Source organism: Excalfactoria chinensis, unplaced genomic scaffold (assembly GCF_039878825.1).
Source record: "Excalfactoria chinensis isolate bCotChi1 unplaced genomic scaffold, bCotChi1.hap2 Scaffold_71, whole genome shotgun sequence".
Classification (NCBI taxonomy): domain Eukaryota; kingdom Metazoa; phylum Chordata; class Aves; order Galliformes; family Phasianidae; genus Excalfactoria; species Excalfactoria chinensis.
The window spans coordinates 41,572-66,667 of NW_027315711.1; the positions used below are offsets into that span (position 1 = coordinate 41,572).

Consider the following 25,096-nt stretch of genomic DNA (forward strand, 5'->3'; position numbering starts at 1 on the left):
GCTCAAAAGGTGCCTGGCTCGGGCTGGCAATCGCAGGGCCATGAAGCGGTCGGCTTCACGTCCCTCCCTGGAAATGGAGCTGCTTGTCCCACGTTTCAATTGGCTGGGAGTGTGGATCTGCCTGGGGGTAGCGAGGCCCTACAGAGGGATCTGGACAGGCTGGAGAGCCGGGCTGAAGGCAATGGGATGAGGTTCAACAAGACCAAATGCCGGGTCCTGCACTTTGGCCACAACAGCCCCAGGCAGCTCTATAGGCTTGGGTTGGAGTGGCTAGAGGACTGTGTGGAGGAAACGGACCTGGGGGAACTGATTGATGCTCGGCTGAACGTGAGCCCACAGTGTGCCCGGGTGGCCAAGAAGGCCAACGGCATCCTGGTGTGTATCACAAACAGTGTTACCAGCAGGAACAGGGAGGTGGTTGTCCCCCTGTACTCGGCACTGGTGAGGCCGCACCTCGAGTACTGTGTTCAGTTTTGGGCCCCTCACTGCAAGAGAGACATTGAGGCCCTGGAACGCGTTCAGAGGAGGGTTATGAAGCTGGTGAGGGGTCTGGAGCACAGACCGTGTGAGGAGAGGAAGGAAAGGGGGAGGGAAAGGAAAGAAAGCGAGTGGAAAGACACGACATGAGCCGTTCATGATCGGGTCCTTTCCCGGCAGCCGCCCCCCCCCAACAGGCCCCGGGCCGCCCCCAGCCCGGCCTGAGCCACGTGACAGGAAGTGCTTGGCGGCGGCGGAGAGCACTTCCGGGGCGATGCAACATGGCGGCCCGGCGGGGCCGGGAGGAGCGGGCTGTGCGCTGCGGACGGGGTCGGGCCTCGGTGCGGGGGCACGGAGGGGCTGCCGGGGGAGGAGCTCGCGGCGCTGCCGGCACCCAGAGGCGGCTCCCGGGCGGCTCCACGGTCTCGCTGCGGAGTCAGCCGGCCGGCCCCAAAAGCCTGGAGGCAGAGCCTGAGCCGGCCCGGATCGTGCGGTGCGGCTCCGGCCGTGCTGGGCCGCGCGGCAGGAAGACGTCCGTTTGTTTGCCGGTCGCTCGCTGGCTGTAAGATCCGGGTGGCGCCGGGTGCCGAGCCGCGACTCCCCGGCGTGCTTCGGTCCGCTGTTGTGCTGACTTGCGGGATCAAACTCTATAATCCAGAGAGCGGTTATAAAGCAGGTATGTTTATTCCAGCTTCCTTTACTTATTTCTATAAACTACCTTTAACTATCCCCCTTTTAGCCCCCCTTTGTTCCAAATTCCTGCTTCGCTCTTCATTCCCCCCTTTTCTTTCATCTAGCAGGATTTCTCTCCTGCTAGATCATTCCTTTCCAGTGTGTGGCATCTAGATTCCCTTATAATTTCTATGTTCTTGTTGATTGTCACCCACCAAAACAGTGACTCAGATCCTGCAGCATTTTGATTTCTTGCCTTAAATTTATCAGGGACACCTCTAGGTACCTGACTGAATCTATATACATTTCTTTTCCAAATGCCAGGGTGAATGGTAGAACTCATTGAACAAGCGCACAGGTGCCTCCCCAGTGAGATGGTTAAGTCGGACCATAAAATCTTTCCCCCACGGTACCACCAGAGATCTGCCCTGGAGATTCCCAATCTTGTATAATTTCCTGCTGAGTCCTCCATAACATTCAAGACCTCACTGCATAAGGAAGTTTCCCATAGGCCTGGTAGCCTTCACACCCTGCCGTGAGAGGCAAGCTGTGTGGTTACCTACTGCTGTAGAGATTGCAGGAGGGATCTTGACACCTGTATCAGGCATTGGAGGAACGAGAGAGAGAGATCTGCAGTCTCTGTTTCCCAGGCAGTTTTCTCTTGGTACAGGGCAATCATGCATCACATTCTCTTGGGGTCCTTGGTGCACCCCAGCAGAAAGGGCACCACCTGAGCTATGGGCCATCCCGATGCACAAGCATAGCAATTGCTACGGTTGGGACTCTGGACAGTACATTTAATCCATTCTACCCAGGCATTAATGTCCCCGTATCTTGTTTTGATTTCCAGTGTTTGTCTAAGATCTTTTATCTCCTTAACTGTCCTAACTGCAGGGTTTTTAGGGAGATTTTCTACCCCTTTTTAAGCTCTTCCCTATCCTGGATGTTCTGGGTATTTTCAAGGAGTGTATATGTCCAGCCTCAATAGGCAGTTGTCCACCATACATCATTCCATACACTACAAGAGTCCCTTATTCACATCAAAACTATCAGTTGGTCCCTCCCCTGCATTACTGTCAAATTTTACATTTTCCAGATAATTATCAGGATAACGAATGGGTGCAGCAGTAAAAACTCCTTGTTACAGCATGGAAAACTTTTGTGAGCATTAGTTCTATATAGGTTATAATACTCTCCCACTTACACATACAATTTATTCACCTATTTGAGGAGAAGTTAAAGGTTAGTTAAAATGATAATAAAAAAATGCATGTATAAAAAAACTTTTCATGATTTCCTTCTAATTCTTATCTTTTAAAGGTTTTTCTGTGGCAACAGTTCCCACGCCTCAGGGCTAGTGGATGCCTTTACCAGTGTGTAGTGAGTCCATCCTTTCTCGGCATCCTCACAGCTGTTTCAGTCATTAGAAGTACTTGGAACGGTCGTTCCCAGTCAGGCTGCAGCTTTGTCTCCTTCCCCATCTGGATCAGGATCCAGTCCCCAGCTTGAAATGGGTGAACTAGAGATTTCAAAGATGATGTTTGTGCTAATAGTCCTTGGATCCTGGTCAGTAGCAGTTACTGCACAAACTGCCTTACAGTCTCCTTGTTTCACAGAGCTGCAGCTGTGCAGTAAACCAGGAACTTCTGCATCTTCTAGGGGTTTGTCCTTTAGGTCTGACTGACCGTCTGAAATGTGCAGCTTCAGTTGTTTCAAAGTAGTCAGGAGATGCTGTTTCTCCAGGTGTAAGGTTCAAACTTCAGCTGTAATCTCCCAAATATGTCACTTGCTGTTATTTGTGCTTTCTGTAAACGAAGAAACGCGGCAAACTTCTACCAGGTTGCGAATACAATTAGAATACAGTTATACAGTGCTCTATCCCCAGAGCTTTCCATGATTTTTCTTATCACGGCTTACGGTTCATTTCAAAAGAAACTAACAGAGATGAACTTGGTTTAGCGTAGCCCGTTTTAAATGATCCTACTGTGTCTTTTCCAGGCTGGTAGCAGAATGGAGACTTTCCCGAGGCGCTGAGGAACAGACGCAAGCTTTTTTTGAAGGCTTCAATGCAATTCTGCCACAGCAGTGTCTGCAGTATGTTGGTGCTAAGGAGCTGGAGGTAAAGGATTCTTTGACTATTGCCAGATCCAGGCTGCTCCACGTAATCCTTCAATTTCAGTCAGTGTCTGAAGAGCAGAGTTCATTGAGGCTGGCGGTTCTGTTTTCAGGATGTGCGAGAGAAGCTGTATGTATCAGTTAGTGTTTGGTTAGCGCGTTGTTCTTAACTTTCTTCTTTGCAACCAACGTGCACGTTTCTAACGTTAAGATTCTGCCAGTGTAAATTTTTTGGCTAACAGTGTTTTGTCATCCTTGACAATGTGATTGGCGTGTGCTTAAAGAGTGAGCAATTGGAAAGCAAGGGAGATAAGAACCAAATATGAGCGGATGGTCAAATTACTGAGTGGACCAGGTTTTAGCTGCTTTTGTTCTCTCCAAATTATACTCTGCAGCAGAACATCGTATTTCTAGCACAGAATGGTACGGTTAGGCAAGGAGAAAGTATGGTTTGAATGTCTAAATACAAACGTTTTCATGACTGGGTTTTCTCTTTTGTGGCCTCTCCACATTTTCTTCGTGAGCGGATGTTGTTATTTGCTGTGGAAGTCTGAGAGTTTAATATTAAAAATGAGCGTACTGTGATTGCAAGTGCTTTGAAGTACAGTAGTATTGGAGTACAATAGTCTTGCTGTAGAAGCAAAGTAGTAGCTTGTAGTTTCCATGTTTATGATCCTTTTTCTCCCCTAAAGGTGCTCCTGTGTGGAATGCAAGAAATTGATCCGAATGCCTGGCAGAGGCATACCATCTACCGGCATGGTACCAGAAGCAGCAGACAGATGCTGTGGATCTGGCAGGTTTGTAGACATCTTTTTTCCTCACAAGAACACAGCAACAGCTTAGTGAGCAGCAGTCAGAATTACTCAACAGATACGTAGCGTGTAAATATAAATGGTAACTGCTGATCCGTGTAAATATAAATGATAACTGCTGATCCGTGTAAATATAAATGATAACTGCTGATCCAGCTGTCCTAGGGGTGATGGGGAAGTGAACGTCTCAATATTAAACTTAACATCAGTGTTTATTATTATTTTTCAGTTTGTGAAAGAAATAGATAATGAGAATGAGACTTCTACAGTTTGTTACTGGAACGTGCGGATTACCAGTAGGAGGATTTGCTGACCTCATGGGTAACGAGCCCTCTTTAATGCATTTTATGCTCACTTTTATTCCTTGTTTGTTTTTTTTTTTGTTTCTTTGTTTTTTTCCTAATAAGGACCAAGCTGTGTGTTTAAGGGTCTTTTTTAATGAATTTATATGGAATCTTTTTTCTGAGTCTTGCATATTGGTAGAGAAAAAGGGACGGAGGGAATGTGAACACGCCTTGCATCAGTGACATGATAGATGGTTTGGACGTGGTCCTGGCAGGGCAGCCTGCTCTGGGTATCCCTGCTTGCTCACAGTGGAAGGACTAGGTAAACTCCAGAGATTCCTTCCAGTACCAAACCAACGATGTGATGCAGTGGTTGAGTTTCTTTGAAAACAGCTTCATATTTTTGCATTTCACTACGTGGATTGTTTCAGAGGGATGTAGTGAGAGACAGATGTCTTTGTGCTCTGCAAGTAGTTCTAATCTTGTTTTCGAGCCTTTCACACGCTGTTGTCCTGTATTACCTACTGGTAGACACGGGCAGTTAGACCTCAGGATTCATGGTTTGATTTTTGTACAGGGAGCAACGGACCCCAAAAATTTTGCGTTGAGAAAGTTGGGAAGGAAAACCGGTTCCCTAGAAGTCACACCTGGTAAGTACGAAGGATCGAACTCTGCCGTGGTTCTGTTCTTACGGATGGCAATCTCCTTTCAGATTGTAGGAAGTGGGTGTGATATGGAAGTGGCTGAGATTGTGTGAAAGCAAATCACTGGGTGATGGCAGTAAGCTCTGCTGAGTAATAGCTGAACTTCTGAAGAGCAGTTTTGTTGTGGAGCTGATTCCATTGTAAATGCCGTGGATTTGCACACCACTAAAAACATCAAGTTACTTTTAGTACTGAAGGTAGTACTTTCTTCTAAAGAGTCTGGGATCGATCTTTCATGATCACCAGACCCGATCTTGGCAATGAAAACAAATAGCCGCATTCGTGCTCCCTCTTGGCTGGAGGAAATGTAGCTTCTGCTCAGTTTCTCAGTTCTGCTGGTGCTTTGTGAAGATGCTCAGATTTTAACTTTCAGATACAGAAGAGAGATAAGGTGAGAGTTGTTACTAAACACGTTGCCAGTTCTGGAAAGTTATCCCTGCTCAAGTGCTTGTTGTGCTTTAACTCTCAGAGACAAGTGCACATCAAGATACGGCTGTTTTAGAGGGTACAAATGCAGTTATCCCTCTGAACAGGACAGTTCACATGCCTGTGTTCCTAGTGGATTTTTTTGGTGGTCTAAGCTGTTGTTCAATACTTAAGGTTTCTCTTTGTTTTCAGTTTCAGTCGCTTGCACCTTCCACCCTAGAAGAATTAGGAGCAGCTGAAGGAAAAGCTGTTATTTGCAATTGAAGAACAGAAGGTTTGGGGCAGGAATAGCTGTGATTTGCACCTTGAAGAATGTGAACTCAACGTGACGTTCTTCTTCGCTTCTTCTGCTTGTTGCACACTTCCTTGTAAAGTAGACTTGACTTGGATTATTTAACAATAGTCGCGTGTAAGTAAATGGATGTTATCCTGAGGTTTTATCCACGTAAACTCTGGATTTCTACCGAGCACTTTCAGAAACCAAAAGAGCAATCAGATATGGCGACAAAGGAATTGTGACCCGAGTAGAGATTTAATACAGCTCTGGGCTCTGCTTTGTTTTACCTTTCGTCACTTAGAATGTGTCCTTAAGGATGGAGAGGTTTTTTTTAAATAGTTTTGTCTTTCCTATTCAGTAGCATATTTGGCTACTGATGTACTGGGAAGTTCAGTAGTAGCTGCAGTGCTGCAGCAACATCATCACCTCTTGACAGCAGTGTTATTAGAGCCGGCTTGTAACCGTCCTCTGCCTACTGTGAGCAAATTCATCACTTAAGCTATTCTTCTAACTCAGGTGTGGCTGGACTGTTTTTCCTTGCCTGGAGTCTGCTCACGTGCCAGTGGGACTCAGACTGCTGTTCAGGGGATGTCAAACTGTGGCACCAATCCAGGGTGTAGCTTTGCTTTGTTTTCCTCACAGTCTTGCTAATTTCAGCAAAATAACCGTCTGCCCAAAGTTGCTGGAGATTTGCTTGTGCCCTCTGAGGAGTTCTGATCTTCTTCTGTGTAACACCTCTAACTTTTCAAACTATGTTCACACTGTGGTTCTTCACTTGTTTTGCAAAAGACAAGACCACCTGGGATTGCACTGATTCAACTTAGATTCCCGTTTGCAGACTGATGTTTCCTGTCGGGAGTGTTAATGGACGTTATCCTCAGTGTTATTCTTCCACGATGCTGTCAGTTTTCTCTGAAGACTTCTTTGGTGTCTCAGGAAGAGGTACAAAATAACTGGGTATTGAAAATGATGGTACTTATCATTTTTGGTGATGAACTGATGATGCAGTATTAGCATTATCAGTTCTCGGAGGACTTGAAAGTTTGTACGTGGATTCCAGACTGTTTGTGTATATGTGCTCTATTGAACAAGGCCATGAGCTTGGATCAGCAGCACTGGATGGTAAAATACTGCACTGAAATTCATTGTTGAAATTTCCTTGTATTGTAATTTCCAATACTCAGGTAACTGTAACAATTTCTCCGTAAGTCAAATACTGGCATCCTTCCAGGAGCTCCATCTTTCTTCCTCTGGGCTCAAAGTCCTCTGGGGAAATGCCACTCCTCCCCTCCCTTCTGAGAGCCACAGTGCCCAAAGAAGACAGGCCACAGGACCAGAAGGTGAACTCTTGAACTGCCACCGCTCTGCATGATGTTCTGATGTGGGATATCTACAAAACATCCCCAAACCACAACAGGTAGCACGGAGCTGCAATGGGGAATGCCCTCCACACACGGCCCTGTCGGTGCACGATGCTGCAGGCACGCTCTTGCCATCTGCACACACGTGGGCCGGCTTTGCACTGCCGGGCACATCATCTGGCCTGGGCACTGCAGGTACCCACATGATGGGGTGCAGACACGGCAAGGCCAACCCTGGCTGATTGTGCATCTCATTCCCGCTTGGCGTGGGAAGAGGGACTTCAGTGGGACACAATTGCTCCAAAGGAGTTTTGGGGCTCGGTTACAAATGTTGCCCTGACCTGTTGGCCTTGTCTGTCACCAGTAGCAGTGGTTACAAAGCACACGGAGGATACATCGCGCTGTGTAAGTTGAATAAAACACGGGATCACACAAAGTACAAACGTCTGAGTTACAACAGCACACATCACCACCTTGTCACAGACACTAGCCCGTGGTTCTGCAGGAGTGGTGACACAAACATTACAGACCATTACAGATGTCAACATCTTCCTTTTCCACCCTTTTCTTCCCTGCACACGAAGCAGCAAGCTGCTGGCCATCAGAGGGCTTGCAGTGACATCAGAAGGTGGCTGCGGTCATCTGAAGGCTTTGTTGGTTGTCAGAGGGCTCCACTGGTTGTCGGAGATGTTCACTGACCATCAGAAGGCTTCATTCATTGAGTTGGGATGTCACCGGTCATCAGAGGGCTTCATTGGTCATCGGGAGATTGGAGGTGTCCATGGGAGGGGATATGCAGCCCTTGTTCTGGGTGATGGGTAGGGGGTTGGGGCACTGAGGCACGTGGCCTAAAGCAGACCCAAAGGAGTGACAAGTGTCTGCAATAAGAGAGGGGCTAAAAGAAGGGTGACGTGGTCACAATGTGTCCATGCAGAGGCGGATCATAGGGTGAAGGGTTTGGGAGGAAATGTACAGAGGAACTGAGAGAGAGCAGAGGGAGGGTACTGGGGTTGATGGCAGCATGAGGAGCTGCATCCTTTAGGACTTTGGAGCAGATGATGAGTGAGGGAGGGGAAGCCCACAGGGGTGCAGGACATGGTGTGCATGGCATGGAGCTGGGGAGGCCTCCCAGAACTGTGAGGTGGCCAGTCCCTGCTGAGCATGAGAACAAGGACACGGACACAAAGAGTGTAGGTTTGCTGAGAGATTTATTGATCATCAGAGGGTGTCACTGATCATCAGGGTCCTCACTGGGCACCAGAGGGCAGCACTGGCAAGGAGGAGCCTTGTCCCTGCAGGGTTTGTCCCCAAGGACTCAGGGCAGGAGAAGGACTGGCAGCAGCCAAGAGACCCGGGGCAGAATGTGGGTCCACTGGGGACGGAAGCCACATCCCCTGTCCCACCTGCATGGTGACTCTGGCCATCCATAGGGCACCCTGAGCCTGCCCCCTCCAGATCCGTTCCTCTGCACAGCCCCATAGAGCACAAAGGAAGGGCTGGAGGTGACAGTGCCCAGGTCCCCCTGGAACAGGCCACGGACAGTCCCCTCCATGCCATCAATTAATTCCCAGCCCCTGATGCCCGGTCCTCAGGGCTGCGGAGACACGCAGGGTCCCCCAAGTGCCCTGTGGGGCTGTAGTGTCCCTGTGCCGCTCACCTGGACGGTTGGGGTTGGAAATAGGGGCAGGGCAGAGGGGCAGGGAGACTAAGGGGAGGGAAATAAAGGTGCCTAGAGACTTGGTAGTGCCAAATAGAGAGGAAGGGGGAGCTGAAAGGGAGAAGAACGGGGGTTGGGGACCAAAAGAGATGAGAATAGGGCTGCTAAAGAAAGGAGATCTGCTGGTTCCATAAGGATGGGATATGGGAACCCAAAGAGAGGGCATTCTCTGGTTCTTAATGACCTTCAAGGACTCTTCCAGCACAAACCACGTTCTGTCCCTGTGACCTCCCAGGACCCTCCTGTGCTGGTGACGTCACAATGTCGCGCTGACCTCACAGAGCCCCCCCGGGGTGGGGCAGGGGCAGTGGGTCAGCGCCGAACCTGCCGGCCCCATTCTGCAGGCGGTGCAGGTCCTGCGAGCAGCTGTGCCAGTGGTGCAGCAATGCGGGCCCAGTTTGCCAGCGGAACATTAACAGCTCTGCAGCGCGTGGAGCTGCTGCAGCAGCTGGAGCAGGTGAGCTCTGGGTGGACGGGCACAGAAGGGCCGAGCTGCCGGCTGGAGGGCACCCTGCCCACGGCATGGCAGCAGAGAGCCGGGTGCCAACGCCGCTCCTTTCCCCTCCCACAGGCTTATGAGCGGATGATGGAGAAGCGCACGGCCACGGCCAGGGCGTCTTTGCTGAAGGTGAGCAGATGCTGCTGTGTGGGGTGCGGTGGGAGAAGTGCCCTCGTGTGGGTCTGCAGCTCCAGCCCTGCAGGCCCTGCTTGCCCCGATGGAGGAGGCAGGAGGGGACGGAGCCCCGTGGGAGCGCCGGTGCCCTGACGGCCGCTGCTCTTCTCTTTCCCACAGGACGCCCAGCAAATACGGGCTGAAAGAACGGCTGCCCGTAAGGAGGAGCTGGAGCAGGTAGGGGGCAGTGAGGGCTCGTCCTCACAGCTCGGCATCCTCACGCCTCTGGCTGTGCAGGAGGACCTCGGTCCCCATCCCTCGGGTCCGTGGGTCCCAACGCAGCCAGCCCTCATTACACCCATTGTCTTGCAGGAGAAGCAGCTCATTGCCCAGCTGGAGGAGCAGCTGAAGGCTGGGAGCGAGGAGATGGAGGTAGTGTGGGGGGGCGAGGGGAGCGGGGCTGCCCACCCCCGTGTTGTGGACATGGAGCTCAGCCTTTTGTCTGCCAGGTGCTGCGCCGGGAGAAACAGCGCCTGCGAGAGGAGCGGGAGGAGCTGGAGCTGGAGGGTGCCTGGTGAGTGCATGGGAGCCACCCATGGGACCCTGCACCCCACGCCTGCACACGGGGGTCTCTGACACACCTGGGGCAGCAATGGGTGCAGCGCTGCTGGGGATGGGGCTCTGCTTCCTGCATGGTGTGGCAGAACGGCCCCGTCCCAGCCCTGGGGTGGGCACACGCTGCTGGGGAGCCCCCGCGGTGACAGAGGCCGGCAGCCTCCAACCAAGCCTTGTTGCCCACAGGCGGCAGCATCAGATGGAGCTGGAGGTAGAGCGCGTGCCTGGGGCTGTGCTGCCGGAGCTGGTGGAGGCACAGCTGGTAAGGGGCAGAACACACGGCACCCTCACCCCATACAACAGAGGTCTCCCTGGGGACAGGGCTCCCTGCAGCACCGTTGTGCTGCTGGGCTCCCAAGTCCTGCATGAAGCCCTGCTGCGCAGCGGGCCCTGACCACCATCCCTGCCCCATCTTCACCTACAGGAGAAGAAGGAGCGGGCCAGGAGACGTGGGCTCTCCTTCTGGATGCAGTGAGTCTCCCCTCCTTGCCCTGTGCTGAGCCAACAGCAGCCGGGCTCCCATCAGTGGGCTGATGGCCAGGACCCCTCTTTTGCCCCACAGGACCATCTGCCTCATCTTGGTCTGCCTCCAGCTGCTGCTCATTGCTGTGCTGGGCTTTGCCCTATTTTACGCCCGGCACTATGACCAGGAGCTGCTCTATCGGCTCCTGCTGCGGGTGCTGCCCCAGCCAATGTACGCTCCCGTGGCGTACTTTGCAAGCAGGACCCTGCGTGTGGTCTGTGATGGGCTGCTGCCCATCTGACCGCCCAGCTCAATAACCCCTCCCAGCTCGGGGCTGCGTGCTGGGGCAGGGGACAGGGCTCTGTCCACATGGAAGGGGCCTCTCCTGTGCTCCTGCCCCCAGGCACAGCAGTGGGGCAGTGCTGGCAGGCGGCTGAGTGCCACCACGTTGGACTTGTTGGAAATCGGTCTGGACTGTCATCGGGAGCCGCTGTCAGCTGAAGAACAAACCTCCGACGGCCCATCAGACGGAAGATCCGCACCCGACAGCAGGACGTGGCTGGATCTACGAGCACTGAACCACCTCGCTTTGCTGCCTCTCTGTCCCTCCTTCCCTGCTTTCTGTCTTTTCTCTTGGTCTTCTTTCATTCTTTGACTCATCAAAGCAGCCGTGGCCTATGCTAACGGCCTCTCATTGTAATTAGCCCATTAGCCAATGTTACCTCCAATTGGTCGTTAAGAAAGCCCTCAATAAATACATACCTATTATTCCCCTCAATTTGGTGGTTGTGACTCTTTGCTGAGCAGGGGAGGCTCAGGAGATGGGAAAAGATCCACCCCTTGGAAAGCACAGAGTGAGAGCAGACGTAGATAGGAAGAGAAATGGGATGGGCAGCATCCCTCTGCACTCAGATGCCTGCTGCTTTGTCTGCATGCATCTCTTCTGCCCACTGCAGTTCATCCATGAAGGCTGCAGCAAAGATAAAGTGTCTCTGCTATGGAGCCCTGGAGGGGGATAGAGATGGAAAATGGGGAGAAATGGAACCTAAAAGCAGAACCCCGAGGCCAAATGGGTCCGCCCTACAGCAAACTGCATAACCCCAAGAAATAAAAGGGTGAAGCCCTTTCAAAAGGGCCAAAGATTGAACCCCTTTAGCAAAAGGGTGCACCCCAGTGCCAAATGAGATCCAGAGCTACAGCTCCAGTGCTGTGTTCATTGTTGGGCCCCTCACTACAAAAAAGGCTCAGGGGAGACCTTATTGCTCCCTATAACTTCCAAAGGGAGGCCGTGGTGAGCTGGGGGTCAGTCTCTTCTCTTGCATAACAATGATAGGACGAGAAGGAATGGCCTCCAGCTGCACCAGTTGAAACGAGATGATCATTACAGTGCTCCTCAATGCAGGCCATCCTATGATCCTATGATAAGATATTGAGAGCCCCTCAATGCCCTCCACTGCACCCCAGTGCTCCTCAGAGACCCCAATGCCCTCCATTGCCCCCAGTGCCCCTCAGAGCTCCCCAGTGACCCTCAGAGCCCTCCCCAGTGTCCTCCATTGCTCCTCAGTCCCCCTCAGAGCCCCCCAATGCCCTCCACTGCACCCCAGTGCTCCTCAGAGCCCCCCCTATGTCCTCTACTGCTCTCCAGTGCTCCTCAGAGTCCCCCAATATTCTCCAATGAGCTGCCAGCTGCAGGGCCAGGAGGGAACCGATAACCAAGAAGGGCTGGGCTGAACAAGACGGGTCAAGTTCCTCGATGAAGAAGGAGGAGCAGGGGAAGCCGAGCATGAGGTTGCACTGCCCAAGCTGCAGGAAGCTGAGGACTCACACCACCAGACAACAGCTTGCAGTCAAGAGCCACTATCTTGCTCAAGGGCTGAGTCCAGCCTGTCCATGGAGACCCCAGGCACACCACCCAGGCTGAGGCTTCGGGCATGTGACTCGGTGACACTTCCGAGGAAGAGGGTTGAGAAGAGCAGGGAAGAGTGGGAACAAGCCAAGGAAATGGCAGCAGCAACATCCCGTGGTGAGACCAGCCTGCCCGAGGAGTCCTGCGACAGATCTGTATTGCTGCCTCCCATAAGGGAAAAAACGGGGTCTCCCACTGAAAAGATGGCAGCAGCAACATCTCACGGTGAGCCCAGCTTGCCCAAGGAGCTCTCTGTTGTCCCATCTGGGTTGCTGCCACCCATCAAGGAAGAAACGAGGTCTCCCACACAAGAGATGGCAGCAGCAGCATCTCGTGCTGAGTCCAGCCTGCCCAAGGAGTCCCCAACCATCAGATCTGGATTTCTGCCTCCCATAAGGAATGAAACGGGGTCTCCCAGACGTCAGTCTCCAAAGCCCGAAGCCCCACCCCGCAGGAAGGACACACCTTACCCACACTGATGCGGGCATGGGGTGCCCAGGACAGACAGAGCTCCACCGGAGGCTGCAAAACAGCTGCTGAGTCCATTAGTGCCATTGAGACCCATCTGTGTCATTCCTGCATGCCATCTCCTTGAAGAAAATCAAAGGAACAAGGAGAGCGACTGAGGACTCTTGCGAGACCCCTTGCCTCTGGGAGATGCTTAGGAACAAAACCCTACAGCTGGAAGTGTTTTCAAGACAAGGGATAAAGACTGTCATGGCTTGCTAATTTTTGCTATTGCTCTTTTACATCACAACATCTTACTTAATATACAAATCTACACACCAATAAACCACCATCAAAACACCTTACGCACTTGGGTCTGTATGCATATATATAGACAGAATTACCGACTGCTCTCCCCCAGCATCAAATTCCCTTGTGGTAACACAAGCATCCCCATCATTCTGCAGCACCCACCGAGTGCACCCAGCTCCCTGGGCAAAAGCAGTTCCAGGGAGAGGTTTGCCCTTTCCAGAGGCTGGAAGGACCCAAACTGCTTTTCCCAACACGCTCTTCACATGCACTGCAGGGACCTTATCTCCCTCTACAGTGGGGCTGGATTGGCTGGGACCATCACAACTGACAGATCCTCTAGTACTGACCAACCAAGTGGCTTCTTCCCAATTCTTCTCCAAGTGCTTGAATGTTCCACCACCCATTGCTTTCAGCATAGCTTTCAACAACCCATTGTATCTTTCAGTCTTACCAGAGCTGGTGCATGGTAGGGGATATGATAAACCCACTCAGTGCCATGATCTTTGGCCCAAGTATTTATAAGGGAATGTTTGCAAGGAGTCCCATTATCAGACTCAGTTCTTTCTGTGGTGCCATGTCGCCACAGGACTTGTTTCTCAAGACCCAATTTGGTGTCTCTGCTGCCATCTGTCGCATGGCAACCACGTGGAACAGAGATCCCAGAAACACACACATCTCTGTCATGGTGTTATCTGGATCAATCTGCCCGTGACAGGGGTGGGGGAAGAGGGGCAGTAGGGCTGTGGGGCCCCCGACAAATGGGAAGGGAATAGGGAAAGGGGTAGGGAGATGGGAGCTGGGCACAAGGAAACAAAGAGAGCAGCAGCAACAATCTAAGAAGGAAAACTTCTTTCACTAACTGTGATCAGGGAATGCAAGGTAACCCAGGCCCCACAGGCCGGACAGCCGGCTTCTAGCCTGGCAGGGAGCCTCGGGCGGGATGGGTTTTGGCCTGGCAGGGACCTCGGCCTGCAGGCTTTTGGCCTGGAAGGGCTTCCCCGGCCTGCAGGCCTTTGACCTGGCAGTGCCCCCCAGACCAGACAGCTGGCTTTTAGCCTGGCAGGGCCCCCCTAACCGGATTACCAGCTTCAGGCCTGACAAGGTAGCCCCCAACTTTGTGGCTGGCTTTTGGCCTCACAGGCCCAGCAGGTCAGTCAGCCATTTTGTTGCCAGGCAGTGAGCCCCAGGCAGGCTGGATGTTGGCCTGGTAGGAATCCCCAAGCCGGCCAGCCAGCTTTTGGCCTTGCCAGTGTTTGCTGGCCGGCGGCAGGCTCTTGGCCTGGCAGGGCTTCCCTAGTCGGCCTTTGGCCTGGCAGGTGCCCTGCAACTATCTGACCAGATGGCTTTCACCCGAGGGCCTTCCTTGCCAGCTGGCTTTTGGCCTGGCTGGGACCCCATGTGCCAGCAGGCCGGCTATTGGCCTGGCAGGGCCCACTCAAGCCACCCGGCTGGCATTTGAGCTGGTATGGCGCCTTGGGACAGCTGGGTTTTGGCCTAGCAGGGACCCCACAGGCCAGCCAGCTGGTTCTATCCCGGCAGGGACTCCTGGGTCTGCCAGCTGGGTTTTGGCCATGCAGGGCTTCCCTGTCTGGACGGCCAGCTTTCATCAGAGATTCCAGATCTTTCTCAAGGGCTGAGCCCAGCCTGTCTCCAGAGCCCCAAGACACAGCATCCAGGCAGCCACTTCTGGCCTGGGGCTCACTCCAACTTCTCGGACAAAGGGCACAGAAGATCAGGCCCAGAAGGGCCCGCCCAGCCAGCCTGCCGCCTTTTGGCCTGGCAGGGCTTCCCTGGGTCCGCCGGGTTTTTGTCTGGCAGGGCCCTCTGTGCCGGCTGCTTGGCTTCTGGCGTGGCAGGGCACCCCGGTTCCTGTTCAGCTTTTGGCCTGGCAGGGTTCCCCTGGGTCCCCCATTTCACAGGGCTGGCCCCTCTCCACATCAGCAGAGAGCCCCGGGGCAGCCGCTCAGCTGTCTGTGGGGAAGGCTGCATTACAGCCCAGGCTCCTGGCTCAGCCTTGAGGGATGCGGCCCCAAAGCCATCAGCCACTCAGATGGACCCCTCCCGCTCTGTCCTTTCAGTGTTCTGCCACCCATCCGGGCAGTGCCTGCAGCCCCAGAGCAGCCGATGAGCTGCCAGCTGCAGGGCCAGGAGGGAACGGATAACCAAGAAGGGCTGGGCCGAACAAGACGGGTCAAGTTCCTCGATGAAGAAGGAGGAGCAGGGGAAGCCGAGCGTGAGGTTGCACTGCCCGAGCTGCAGGAAGATGAGACCCCAGACAAACCATCCAGGCTGGCGCTTCGGGCATGTGACTTGGTGACACTTCTGAGGAAGAGGGTTGAGAAGAGCAGGGAAGGGTGGGAACAAGCCAAGGAAATGTTGTGAAGAGCCCTTCCATTGTGGAGAGGGCTGCGGCTTGAGTTGAGCATCTCCTGGTGTGTTACACAGATCCAGGGCTTTCAAGAAGCAGCTGCTTTCAAGTGCTTCAGATGGTGAATGTTCCTAGACAGAGCGCTTGTCTCCTCCAAGCTCTGAAGCCAAGGTTTGTTCTGCAGGTCCCGCTGATGGCACAGGCATCAAACAGCCCAGAGCTCATGGCTGGGGAGAGACTGTGTATTGCTTTGTGAAAGGAGAGCTGGAGGAGGGCTTTGAGCAGCGCTGCACAGGGATGCAAGCAGCTGGTAAGAGAAGAGGTGTGTGTGCTGAGAGCAAGGGCTGTACGGCTCATGTCTGGGTGCTGACATGGAATGCAGGCAGAGCTCTTTGCAACTAAGTGTTGGCTTCAGTTTAGCTCCTCCTTTCCTCTCTCCCTTTGAGCAACCTCTGTTGCCATTCTGCTGAGAATGGCTAAAGGTGCACCTGTGGCTGGCATCAAGACTAACTTGATCAAGCCATAGGAGAGCTCCAAACAACAAGCAGCAGAAAATTGTTGCATGTTCTAGGGGAATATGCAGACATCACACGTGACAGGTTATGCATAGATTACTGAATTTTTTGGAGATAAATCTATCCCCCTTTTTGCTGTATTCTTTCCTCTTTTCCTCCTTTCCAGCCTCACTAAAGGAAATTCTCATCTCTGCTGCACCTTCTGTCCCACCAGGACCTCTCACTGCCTGGACAAACGTTTTCATAACACTTCTGGGCATGTGACATTTCCATAACTGACCAATCCTGACTGCACAGCAGTTCCCATTCACACGTGTTAATCCAACAATTAAAAAGAAAACGAGAGAAAAACTACCAATCTGAACAGCCAGCAGGACCAAGCTGAGCTCTGCTGTGTGATCTAACTAAGAGCTCGGTCCATCTGCAGGTGTCAGCAGTGTGAGCTACGACTTCTTACTGGTTGGGGTGCAAGGCCGAGAAGGCGTGGAGGGCATGGCTCCAGGCCAGCCAGATGTCACAGCACGGATGGCATCACCCGGAGCCTGTGTGCTGTCACAATGTGCTGCCATGACGACGCCGGGCCCTCCCCAAGGACAGCCGGCCACTGGCTCCAGGCACCTCATTTGTGAGCTGTGCTGCCCGCAGCCGCTTGCCGTGCCCTGTGCCTGAGAGCAGCCCCAGCAGCAGAGCAGCTCAGCCTCATCGCGCTCGTCCTCCAAGGCTCAGAGAGGTGAGGGAGAGCTCCTTCACACTTCAGGCTGCAGAGCCCAGCTGCAGGATGCGGGCTTGGCTGCAGTGTGTGTGAGGGGCGTGTAGCACAGGACTGGCAGTGAGCAGGAGAAATTGCTGCCGGCCCTTCCTGCTCAGGAACCCCCGTCAGGAACTGCTCTGCTCTTGCCTTTAGGTTTGGAGGCACATGCCTGCCAGCATGGATGAAGCCTGGGTGGGGACCTGGAGACCCCATCGCCCACGTGGCCTCATCTCGGCCCAGTTCCCCAGCCCCGGGCCCCAGTACTCCATCCCGGGGACAACAGGTACAGCGACCATCCCCAGGGCTGGTCAGAGGGGCAGAGCAGCTCCCCAGCCTTGCCCCGTTCTGTCAGAGCCTCCTGGCTCTCTGGCGCAGCTGCAAGCCAGGCCTGGCCAAGGAAGGCCAATGCTGCTGGCGCTGCTCCTTGTGACCCGAGGACAAAGGGGCCCACCTCTGGTCTGGGTCCAAAGGAGCTCAAAACATGCAGCTGCACAGGGGTGTGCTCTCTTCTGCTTTTCCTCCTAGGTTACGTGGGCCACAGCCCCACCAAAAACCGTGCCCCCGCGTACACCTTTAGAGGGACCAAACGGCCTGCGGCAGAGAGCTGTGGGCCAGGTCCCTGCTACTTTGTGGAGCCGGCCATCACTAGGAATGGCAAGTACGTGGTTCCAGGCACCCACCTCCGGGGACGACCCACGACAAAGACCACCGTCACCCCCGGACCGAGTGAGTAGCACTGCTGCAGCACTTCTCCCAGACAACACGAGCACGCAGCACGTTTGCCCGGGGTCAGCTCACGCCCTGATGGAGCTGTAGGTCTTTTTTGAGAGAGCATGAGCTGCTCTGAGCAGCGATAAAGGCCCTCGGAGAAGGACAGCTGCCCAGCACCATGGGCCCAGGGCACAAGGCACTATGTCTGAAAAGAACAAGGAGCAGGGGGCTGACAGGAGGGACAGCAAGGCAGGACATAGTGGCGGGGCACAGAGAAGTGTCCCTGCGTGCTGCCTGTGTCCCCCAGCAATTCTGCAGCTCTTCAGAGGACTCTTTCTGGCTGCAGACCAGCCCTTCACAGCTTTCTTCCTCCTCTGTCCCAGGTGACTACCGCACCGAAGCTGCCAACAGGCACGTCTTCAAGTGCCCACCGGTGCAGTCCATGGCCTTCCGGCGGGAGCCCCTCCGGACAGACCGCCCTCCAGGTACGTGACCCTGGCAAAGGCAGACCCTTCAGCCTGAGCATCCTCCAGGGACGGGCTGCTGCTCAGCACCAGCAGAGGGCCTACTGCATGGCCTGTGCGGCAAGATGCGGCGCTGGGCCACAAGCTTTCTTACATGACCACCACCTCTCAGCCAGCAGCGTCTCCAGCTGCTCATACTCAAAGCTGCTGGCACTGGCCCTGTGTCAGAGGAGAGGGAGGAACTGGCAGAGGGGCAAGATGTCCCTCCACTTCCCACCAGCGGGCTGGGCAGGCTGCCCCTCGCTGCTGCTTCCATCTCCTCCATCCCCTCACGCACACACTCTCTGCTGCTCCTCCTGCAGGTCCTGGCACTTACACACTGCCCAGGCTGATGGGGCCCAACACAGCCTACACATCGGCCAGCCCCTGCTACTCCATGAGGGGAAGGAGCCAGCGCGGTCGCTTTGATGAGGACCTTGCCAAGGTGAGCTCTGCTGCTCCTCTTTTCCATGTTAGCATCCGAACCTGGGCTGCTCTCCCTGTGCCACAGGGGCTTCCAACCCTGCTGCAACTTTGCTTAATGCAGCCTTCCAGGGAAAGAGAGAGCCTTGAATGTGACCCCAGCCCCATGTGGCCATGCCTCTCTTGCAGACTCCAGGTCCTGCGGCGCTCCCCAGAGTGGCTGTGGATGTGTACAAGACCAGGGCGCCCGCATACACAATGCCAGCCCGACCAAAACACGGAGAGGGCAAAGCAGTGAAGCCCGGGCCAGCAGACTACAGTGTGGGCCGGGTAAGGCCTCAGCTCAGCTCTTCCCCTCTGCTTCACAAGCACAGCCTTCATGCCTCTCCCCCTTTCCCTGAGGCTTCATCCAGCCAAACAGCTTCTGGCTGCAGGAACCAAGTGCAGGACAGCAGGCCTGCTCCTTGCCCTCGTGCCACCTCCAAGTAGAGGAAGTGAGGAACAGTGCAGCACGCAGCTTTTCCTCCCTCTGCTCCTATTCCCTTCAATGGGCCGTGCTGGTCCTTCACAAGCTCTTCGGGGGGGATGCAGCTCAGAGGGGCTCCAAGCAGCACACCCCCAGCATAGGAGAGTTAGCTGTGAGGTCCCAGGTGCACAGCCAGCCCTCTTTGAGACAGGAGGGGCCCATAAGAGCACATGTAAGGCCAGCACACCTCCCTGAGCCAGCTCTGCTCTAGCAGGGAGCTGCACCGGCTCTGCACTGGCGCTCAGCCCTTCCCAGTGAGGCACCAGGGACTGTCTGGGATTGGGAGGGGTGCAGGACAGCAGGGAGCAAGGGCAGCAAAGAAGGGCCCTTGCTGATCTGCCTTTCCTTTCTGCCCTCCCAGGTGACGCTGATCAAGCCCCAGGCGCCTGCCTCCACTTTTGGGATCCGGCATTCCCTCTACACAACCCCTCTCATCGTGGAATAAGACAGCAAAGTCTGGAAGGCCGTGGTTGCTTTCCTGGAACGGGAGGGGAGGAGAAGAAAGAGCAGCCAACTGCCGGTTTCCTTCTGATTCCATTTCCCTTCATCCAGTTGGGCTTTTGCCCATTATACTGTTAGATGTTAGTGTTAGGAGTAAGTCATTAATAAATTAATTTAGTACCTTTATGTATATCTTCTTGTTACTCCTTTTTCCTCACCGCTGCACACAGGAATGCGCTGCCGCTCCCTGAAGCCTTTCTAACATCAGCGCATTGCAAACCGCTGATGCTTGCTTTATCAGTCATTTGCATTACTGAGGTCTGCCACGTGCTGAAGTAAGGAATCAATGCAGCAAATAGCAAAGGGAGGCCAGTGTGGGCAGTGCAGCCCTTCCAGCGCCATCAGGTAGATGTCAGTGAGATGCCTGGGGCTGGGTGACTTAAACACCTGCTGGTGATCATCTGCCAGCTTACAGGATGGCCGGCAGCATTTCCTGTACCCGTGACAACACCTGGCTTGGCCGTAAAGACATTCCTGAAACAAAGGCTGAAGGGAAAATAATGAAGCACGGAGGCAAAAAGAGAATAAAAAGCAACAGATGGCAACAAATATAGAGAAGGCAAGTAAGAAAGCTAACCATAGCACAACAAAGGAATGCAAAGCAAAGCAAGGCAAAGAATGGAAAAAAGCAAACTTGCAGGCATGGAGGAATGCGGGAAGAGCTGGGCCCCTGCTTGCCACAGGAGCTGCATGGGAGAAGAATCTGGGCCAGAATGTAAGAGGAACTCCTTTGGGTTCTGGGTTTGAATCAAAGCTGAGAAGCCTGGGAGGAGCTGTGGGTCGCTCCAGGCCACCTTGCTGTCTCCCCAAGAGATCAGGTACATGGGCAGGACAGCGGGCTGAAGTGCCAGAAACAAGCATCCGTGTGGAGGAAGGCAAAGGGTGAAGGAGGATCAAGGGTAGCTACTGGGCATGGCCTTGCTCAGCAAGGGGAGGAAAAGCCTGGAGGGCTTGAGCAGGGAACAGAGAAGGGCAGGCAGTAGGTGTGAAGCTGGGAGCAGAGAATGGTTTGGGTTGGAAGAGAGCTCAAAGATCACACAGTACCAACCCCATTCCTTTTCCCCATTCATTCCCCACTTCTTCTCCCTGCTTCATACAGGCACTTACAGACAAAGTAAGGCTCATGGAGAAGACTGGGTATACACAAGATCTTTAATTCATTGGTGCTAGAGAACTGCTGGAACATACTTGTCCAGATCATGGATATTTTCCTACAAGCACCAACCAGGCATGGCAGCTCACAGCTGAAATGTCATTGCCCTTTCCAAGTAACCAGTCTACCTACAGGCTTCTCATTAGAGACTTGCAAATAAGACCAGAACCCATTTATTCCCATTTCACGGGTTGGCTTCTCTTCACCACACATCACATGCACAAGAACAGATAGCTCTTGCAAGGAAGCACGTTCCTACACACCTGAGCATCCTGCTGAGCAGGGGCATCATCCACATACATTCCCTCCTCCCCAGTTTATTTACATCAGTTCATTTGCTGGTGAAATTCTAGTCTAGCTTTTCTTGGGACATTCAGCCACAGCGAGGTTGGCCAACATGCCACACCTAAAAGCTCCCCAGATTCCTTCCTCCTCACACCTGCCTGCACACACACAAACTGACTGTCAGGCAGCAGGACAAGGCCCAGCCTTTTGCACTACTCATAAAGCCTGGAGTTCTCATTAATGAGACGAATCTCTTCACTGGTGTGAGAAGCCAGAATTTCCATCAGGCAGCCTTCATCTGTTCCTGCTCCCCAGGGAATCGCCAAGGCAAGATTTAAGATACCAACAGCTGCTCCTGACATGCAACCAGGTCGCTTTAAGTGTTAATAATAAATTAAGAAGACATTCATAGTAAAGCAGTAAGTCCTTGGCCTGAACTTCAGCAATACAAAAGAAACATTTCCAAACCTTCACAGCCCTCCTTACTTCGTGCACATCAGACATGGCGGTGGGAGCCATCATTCCAACCATCACCCTCTCAAAATTCCCACTCAGCAACCACATCAAGTCACCAATCAAATCCTAGAAAGCCAAGAGAGGAGGAAGGAGGTGGCAGAAGGTACGGCCTTCCAGGACAGACAGAACTGAGCCGTTCACCTCTTCTCTTTAGGCTCTAACCCTCCTTGCATCATCAGCTGCTCTGAACTGAACAAAAACAAAACAACCTAGGTCAAGGAAATTCTCCACTGACCTTTTATGGAGATTGGGTCCTTTGTCACTTTTCACCCAAGTGACACAACCACCTTCACACATCTCCGTAGACCTTTTAGGTGATCAGAACTTGCTGACGTTGGGAAACATTTAGTTTGGTCAAGATGTCGATGATGATATCTTCATCCATGCCTGCAAATGGAGAAAAATGGAAGCCAGTCGCCCTGCCGCCCCAAGTCCCCTCCACAGCCAGTTCTCAACAGCCCCAGGACTACCATTATGTCCAGCCTGAACCTCCCCTGTTGCAGCTTGAAACCATTCCCTCTAGTTCTATCACTGATTACACGAGAGAAGAGGCCGACCCCCAGCTCACCGCAACCTCCCTTCAGGAAGTTATAGAGAGCTATAAGGTCTCCCCTGAGCCTCCTCTCCTCCAGGCTGAACACAAGGCCTGTGCTCCAGACCCCTCACCAGCTTCGTAGCCCTCCTCTGAACACGTTCCAGGGCCTCGATGTCTCTCTTGCAGTGAGGGGCCCAAAACTGAACACAGTACTCGAGATGCGGCCTCACCAGTGCCGAGTACAGGGGGACAATCACCTCCCTATTCCTGCTAGTAACACTGATTTTGATGCAAGCCAGGATGCCGTTGGCCTTCTTGGCCACCCGGGCACACTGTGGGCTCATGTTCAGCCGAGCATCAATCAATACCCCCAGCTCCGTTTCCTCCACACAGTCCTCCAGCCACTCCGCCCCAAGCCTATAGCGCTGCCTGGGCTTGTTGTGGCCAAAGTGCAGGACCCGGCATTTGGTCTTGTTGAACCTCATCCCATTGGCTTCAGCCCAGCTCTCCAGCCTGTCCAGATCCCTCTGTAGGGCCTCGCTACCCCCAGGTAGATCCACACTCCCAGCCAGTTTAGTGTCATCTGCGAACTTACTGAGTGTGCACTCGATGCCCTCATCCAGGTCATCAATAAAGATGTTGAAGAGGACAGGCCCCAGCACCGACCCCTGAGGAACACCTCTTGTGACTGGTCTCCACCACTCTCTGGGCCTGGCCCTCCAGCCAGCTCCTTACCTAGCCGAGAGTGTACCCATCCAAGCCACAGGCTGCCAGCTTCTGCAGGAGAATAATGTGAGAGACAGTGTCATCAAGTGTAGTATTCAAAAAATAGCACATTTTCTTCCCAGAATGCCACCTTATATCCCCAGAATAAGACATTTTCTCCCCGAAACATCATCTTTTTTACCAAATAGAAGATAGTATCTCACCAAAACACTGCTTTCTATCACAAAATAAAACATTTTCTACACAAAATTCTGCTTTTTATTCCCAAAATAGGAAGTTTTCTCCCACGAATACTGATTTTTATCTCCCAAAGAAAACATTTCCTGACCAAAATTCATTTGATGCCACCAGTAGGATATTTTCTCCTTAAATATCTCTTTTCATCCCAATACAATCCATTTTCTACAAAAAATGCCACTTTGGAAACCAAAAGAAGACTGTTTGTCCACAAAACACAGCTCCCAAAAAGAAGAAATATTCTCCCTGAAATACCAATTTCCCGTCCCACCCTCCATCCTGAAAATAAGATATTTGGAAAGAAAGTTGCTTTCACTGCCAGATCTCAATGACTTGTTAAATGTTTTGCATTCACTTTGCTACACTTCTGTCTGTAGACATCTTTCAGCCAGTTCAAATATTCCCAGAAGTAGAAAAACAAAGGGACGTTCCAGTGGAACAGCACTAGCAGGAGGAGCATCTCTCATTGCTTCCCCCAGGACCCACAGCACTCATTTCTCCCTGCCTGCACAACACTTTGCTTACTGTCCATGCGCTCCTGGCAACACAAGCTATTGTCATTTATTTACTGTTTTGTACATTCAATTATTAAATGTCTTGCATTCACTTTGCTATACCTCTGCCTGCAGCCGTTCATTCAGTTACAAAGCCCACCTCCCCAGGCCCCCAGGCCCACCTTCAGGGCAATCTGGGCAGCAGAAAGGGCAGTGACCCAGATCTGCCACCACCGTTGGACCCATCCCTCCCCTCCAGGACCCCCTCCCCTCCTCAGTCAGTTCTGCGTGGGAATGGGGAGATGAGAAAGGGCTATGGGAATTCTTGGAGAGCTGAGTGGCTCAGCCTGTAGTGGAGGAGGCTCACTGCAATCCCACACACAGCCATCAGTCCCCAGGCGCAGAGAGGACTGATCCAGGCTGCACCCTGCAGTACCCAGCAGCAGGATCAGAGTCTGACGCCTGCCTAGGTCATGTGGCTGCACTGCACAGGCATGGAGAAACCCCATTGGAAGATGTTTTCGGTTCCTGAATGTCCCCCCCTCCATCTTGCTCTGCTTTACCCCCAGCTGCAGCTCGGCGTCCCCTTCACAAGGTGAAGGTGGGTGAGTGCAAAAGAAATCTTAAGAGTGCAATAGAGAAAAGAGGGCAAACCCATGACATAGTTCAAGGAGCACCGCTGCCTGCAACAAAGCTGGGAGCAGACTACTCTGCACCCGTGGTAGGTGCCCTTCATTGCCTGTGCAGAGCACAGATTTGGAAAGTCGTGCAAAAACGGAAAGAAAAGCAGATCTGATCCATCTTCTTGTTCCAGAGAGGGAGACAGTTGCCAAGACCCACAGCAAGCAATGTCCTCCCTGACCGGTTGTTCTTCTGGCTGACCACCTAAAAAATAACTGGGCTCTGCAAAAGAGGAGAGTCCTGAGCTGGAGGGCTCCAGAGGGGAGCTCTTGGTTCCTGAGCCCTAGCTTGCTGAGATGAAGAAAGAACAGAATGTCCTTGCAAAATAAGATCTGAGAAGAACTAGTTAAACAAACTTAAGATCTTGCAGGTATATGGCAATATATACTAGCTTAGCTTCTGCCTGTAAATCTCGTATGCTTGACAGAAGAAAGAGTATACATTTTGTCAAACGGGATACAATGATAGCTGGGGAAAACAACAAAGGAAATGGCAGGGTATAGCGGAAATGCTAAGTCATGGCCTGAAACAGTGATGGAGCACCTGGTGGGAAGGCAGGGCCAACCCAGGGGAGCTCAGGTGCATGCAGTGGACCTGAGTGACAGGAAGGGATGAAGCCAGGATCCACCCTCTCCCAGCCCTTACTCTATGGTTGGCAGTGGAGGTGAGGGTATCTCTCTGGAGATCCCTACTTGCCTGAGGCCTTCTGAAGGAGAGCAGCCTTTTTCCTTAATGTCTGCTGTTGCTGCATTTGGGCTTGTTCTCATTCGCTGTAGCCAAAGACTTTTCCATCCTGCTATTATTGCATTACCTTCCATCCTGTTATAGCATTCCACAGGAGGTACTTACAGGGGGGAGATGAGTGTGTAATAGGCGAACTGAGAAGAATGTGAACCCTGAGTACCTTAGCAATAGGGAAAGGGAGAAGGGTCCACTAACATTAGGGAACAGGGATAAAAGAGTGTCTCTG

The 25,096-nt window shown here is 52.9% G+C and overlaps 1 protein-coding gene and 1 pseudogene across 3 annotated transcripts; both read left to right on the forward strand.

The window, feature by feature from the left end:
• The first annotated feature begins 737 nt into the window (after nt 1-737).
• LOC140265208 (uncharacterized) lies at nt 738-11,312 on the forward strand. 3 transcript variants are annotated; one of them, XM_072361100.1, is made up of 14 exons: nt 738-1,153; nt 3,148-3,268; nt 3,957-4,061; nt 4,306-4,397; nt 4,938-5,010; nt 5,683-7,903; nt 9,081-9,302; nt 9,417-9,473; nt 9,639-9,695; nt 9,831-9,890; nt 9,968-10,032; nt 10,260-10,335; nt 10,498-10,544; nt 10,636-11,312. In XM_072361100.1, the coding sequence occupies exons 7-14, from the start codon at nt 9,231-9,233 to the stop codon at nt 10,835-10,837; spliced, it is 636 nt and encodes a 211-aa protein (XP_072217201.1). In that variant the 5' UTR covers nt 738-1,153; nt 3,148-3,268; nt 3,957-4,061; nt 4,306-4,397; nt 4,938-5,010; nt 5,683-7,903; nt 9,081-9,230; the 3' UTR covers nt 10,838-11,312. The 3 variants fall into 3 exon arrangements, with proteins under 3 accessions (XP_072217201.1, XP_072217202.1, XP_072217200.1); XM_072361101.1 differs by having other exon boundaries at nt 5,683-7,533; nt 10,636-11,303; XM_072361099.1 differs by having other exon boundaries at nt 5,683-9,302.
• Nucleotides 11,313-16,641: 5,329 nt separating this feature from the next.
• Nucleotides 16,642-19,572, forward strand: LOC140265205 (ciliary microtubule associated protein 1A-like; annotated as a pseudogene).
• The last annotated feature ends 5,524 nt before the right edge of the window (nt 19,573-25,096 follow it).